General features: G+C 29.3%; 1 protein-coding gene across 3 annotated transcripts in view; it reads left to right on the forward strand.

Moving 5' to 3' along the window:
* The first annotated feature begins 471 nt into the window (after positions 1-471).
* Art8 (Arginine methyltransferase 8) overlaps positions 472-3,289 on the forward strand; it is a 20,542-nt gene continuing 17,724 nt past the window's right edge. For all 3 annotated transcript variants that reach the window (XM_014429257.3, XM_014429258.3, XM_067046264.1), the window contains exons 1-2: positions 472-588; positions 1,076-1,190. In XM_014429257.3, coding sequence (XP_014284743.1) covers positions 550-588; positions 1,076-1,190 — 154 coding nt within the window. In that variant the 5' untranslated portion in view covers positions 472-549. The remainder of the gene's footprint in view (positions 589-1,075; positions 1,191-3,289) is intronic.

The raw sequence follows: 3,289 nt of genomic DNA on the forward strand, positions 1-3,289 counted from the left end.
ACGGTCAGCAAAGAACAACATAAATAAACAAAACCATATTTATTTATTTTATGCCGACCTTTCGACCTGAGTTTCAGGTCTTCATCAGGGGTTATGGCGTAGAAGGTAGGCCTGCAACTGTTGAGTTTTCTACAACTTCAGTTGCAGGCCTACCTTCTTCGCCATAACCCCTGATGAAGACCTGAAACTCAGGTTGAAACGTCGGCATAAAATAAATAAATATAGTTTTGTTTATTTATTTTGTTCTTTGCTGACCGCACCCCCCTCCCGACAAACTGCTCCTATCATTAAAAAAATAATTAATTTAAAGTAAAAATTAATAATTTATGAACGGAGAAACGAAAATTTTCGTGGCCTCTACTTTTATTGTTCAATGATACGTATCATAGAAATACGAGACTGAACGAGCTTTAGTGACTAACTTTCCCTCCTTTTTCGTTCAGCTACACCTAATTTCCGACACGATTGAACTTAAATTGACGTTTTCATTCTCGAACGCTGTGTCATTTGAAAATCAGACGTGCTTGCCTTTAACGAACGGTGTCTATAATGAGTTCTAAATACTTTACATCTTATGATGATCTTAATGTAAGTGTTAAATGTTGTAATAATAGGTAAATTTGGACTGTTTGAAACTAGTATTCGCTTGGTAATATTTAGGTTCAACATTTATAGAGCTATATATAAATTATTAATGTTTAGTATTTTGTTATCCTAATATAGTTCTAATCATTAGTATTACTACTGATTTGTTTTAATTTTAATCCAATGAACCATTGCAATGATTATGCTGGCAGAAATACTGCTCCCTGGTATTAGTATTTAGTTTATATTAAATATGATGCTATACTGTCATGAAACTTAACTTAAGCACTGGGATAAAATCTGCCTTGAGCGCCAGAAATGGTTTTGGGCTTATTACTGTGCTTAGAACTACCATTGATATGAAATGGAGGCATATCCAAACATTTTGAAATTAAATGAGATATTTCGATTTTCCTTTACAATTTTTGTAGATTGAAGGTATTGGCTATTTATTATCATAATCTAATATTGTTATTTTTTTTTTTTACAGGTCCATAAGCTTATGCTTACGGACAATGTTCGTATGAAATCGTATAAAGATGCTATTCTCTCAAATAAGGATCTTTTCATGGACAGCATCGTTTTAGATGTTGGAGCAGGGTGTGGTAAGTTGGTAATTTAATTGTTCAATGCTTATTTGAAGGTCATTGTATAATATGTTCTGAACTTACTTGAGAAGAATGAGATAATGAGGGTTGGCTACTTATATTAATAAATTTTTTATAATTCATAATCTTCAATCTGTTTTGTAATAGAGTTGTAGTATTAGTTGATTTGTAATAGAGATATGTAAAATCAGTATGACTTCAGAAGAATCAGTGGAGAAATGAGTAAAAACTTTAACACTCGAGCTGTTTTTCTATTTTTCTCTTCCTTATCCCTTATTGACTTTTCTTTGGAGTGGTATTGATCTTGACAGTAATATCCTGATTTTGTAGATTGATATACATCCTAGGCCTTTCAGGTATGTTTAGAGTTAGAAAAAAATTTAAGAGTTCCAACAATTTTATATACAATGAATTATTCCAATAATTCAAACAATTTTTTTTTTTTTGTGATATAATACATTTTGTTTAAATTATTTTGTAAAAAGAAAGTCTTTTGAAAACAGTCATTTATTGAATATCAACCTTTCAGTTTTTTGTAGGTACATAATAATTCTTTTCACAGTTTAAACTTATGATTAAAAAAATTTGAATTAATAAAAAGGAATTAATGATTCTAGTGGTAGACAGATGTAATAATAATTTTATGGACAATGGGGTTACTTTTTTTTTGTTTTATGTTCTTAAGAAACTGAATTCCCACAACTTTTGCCCACCATCTTTGATTTCTTTTGTATTTTATACAAACTTAGGTGTTTTGAACTAAATGTTATTTTTTCTTTTGAAAATGGAATAGCAGGTTTGGTTGTAAATTTGTAAAATATAGAGGCTAAATGTCGAATAGTTCAAAACTACTTCTAATACAGATAGCCCACCTGCCAAGGGTATACCTTCCTTACTACATGTTTGCAAATAAATAGTTGAAAGCAATTTTTTGTTTCTTGTTGATTCCACCCCAACCATCTGCTTCATGTTCATGTATTGTTAATCATTTATACATAATATTTTCTATTTAATTTAGTAGCCATATTCTTTAATTATAAATAATAAGCAATCAGCTTATAACTAATGTTCTAAAGGATTTTGTTAATCCTTTATTATTTTTATTTTTCAAGAATAAAACTTGCATATTCTCCTCACATCTGAACGTTTTGGGCTTTTTTACCCATTATCCAGTTCTTAAAACTATCATATGGACATTTATCAACTTATAAAAGAAATTCATGGTAATCCTTTACGGTAGCTCCCCCAAAATGGCAGATGACCATTTTTTCCTGATTAGAGTGTACTGATGGTCCCGAAAATTGCTAGAGGTGACCGATTCCCAACTGTTCATTTCAAAATAAATTACCCGCAACTTCGTCAGTGATTTTTCCCCTCTAGAGGGAATTTCTACTGGGAAATGGTCACTTCATCTTATCTTTCACTACCTTTCAGTTTATAACCATTTCTGAAAAACCTGCCTTTCCCCCACTATTCAACTTCCTTCCTGTGTTATTTTTTTTCATCTGTAATTATCAACTTTTTTAGTGAGTACTTATAAGAATGTCATTTCTATAATAAAATTTCATTTGATCATTTAAATTTACTTTTATATTGTTGAAGAGGTTATTTTTTGTTAGTTACTTAAAATCCTATTGTTATGGATGTTTTGGTAGCTATTACATTATTGTAAAATTACTATTGTAGTTAATTCAAGTACATGCCTTTTTATATATACGCGTACATTTTTTTATTTATTATTAATATTCTTTAAATTTTATTTTGCATCCATAAATTGGGTGTGAAATCTGTCTTCATTATTTTTATAGTTTTAATTAACTACAATCTTTTTGGAAGATTTATTTTATATTCATTAATTAGGTGTGAACTTTAAACTCTTCCTTTTTATAGTTTTGTTTTAAAATAAATTAATACATTATATATTAAAAGGTGTGTGTATATATGTATGTTTATATATACATATATATATATAAGTTAAGTATGGGCAAAAGGAAAATGTCAAAAAAGAGAAGAAGGAATAAGATCCAACACACTTGAACTGCTGTAAAATACTAGCTTTATTGTGTTCGCTACATCTCTTATATACCTTCGATCAG

Source organism: Halyomorpha halys, unplaced genomic scaffold (assembly GCF_000696795.3).
Source record: "Halyomorpha halys isolate HHAL.00 unplaced genomic scaffold, Hhal_1.1 Scaffold778.1, whole genome shotgun sequence".
Lineage (NCBI taxonomy): Eukaryota > Metazoa > Arthropoda > Insecta > Hemiptera > Pentatomidae > Halyomorpha > Halyomorpha halys.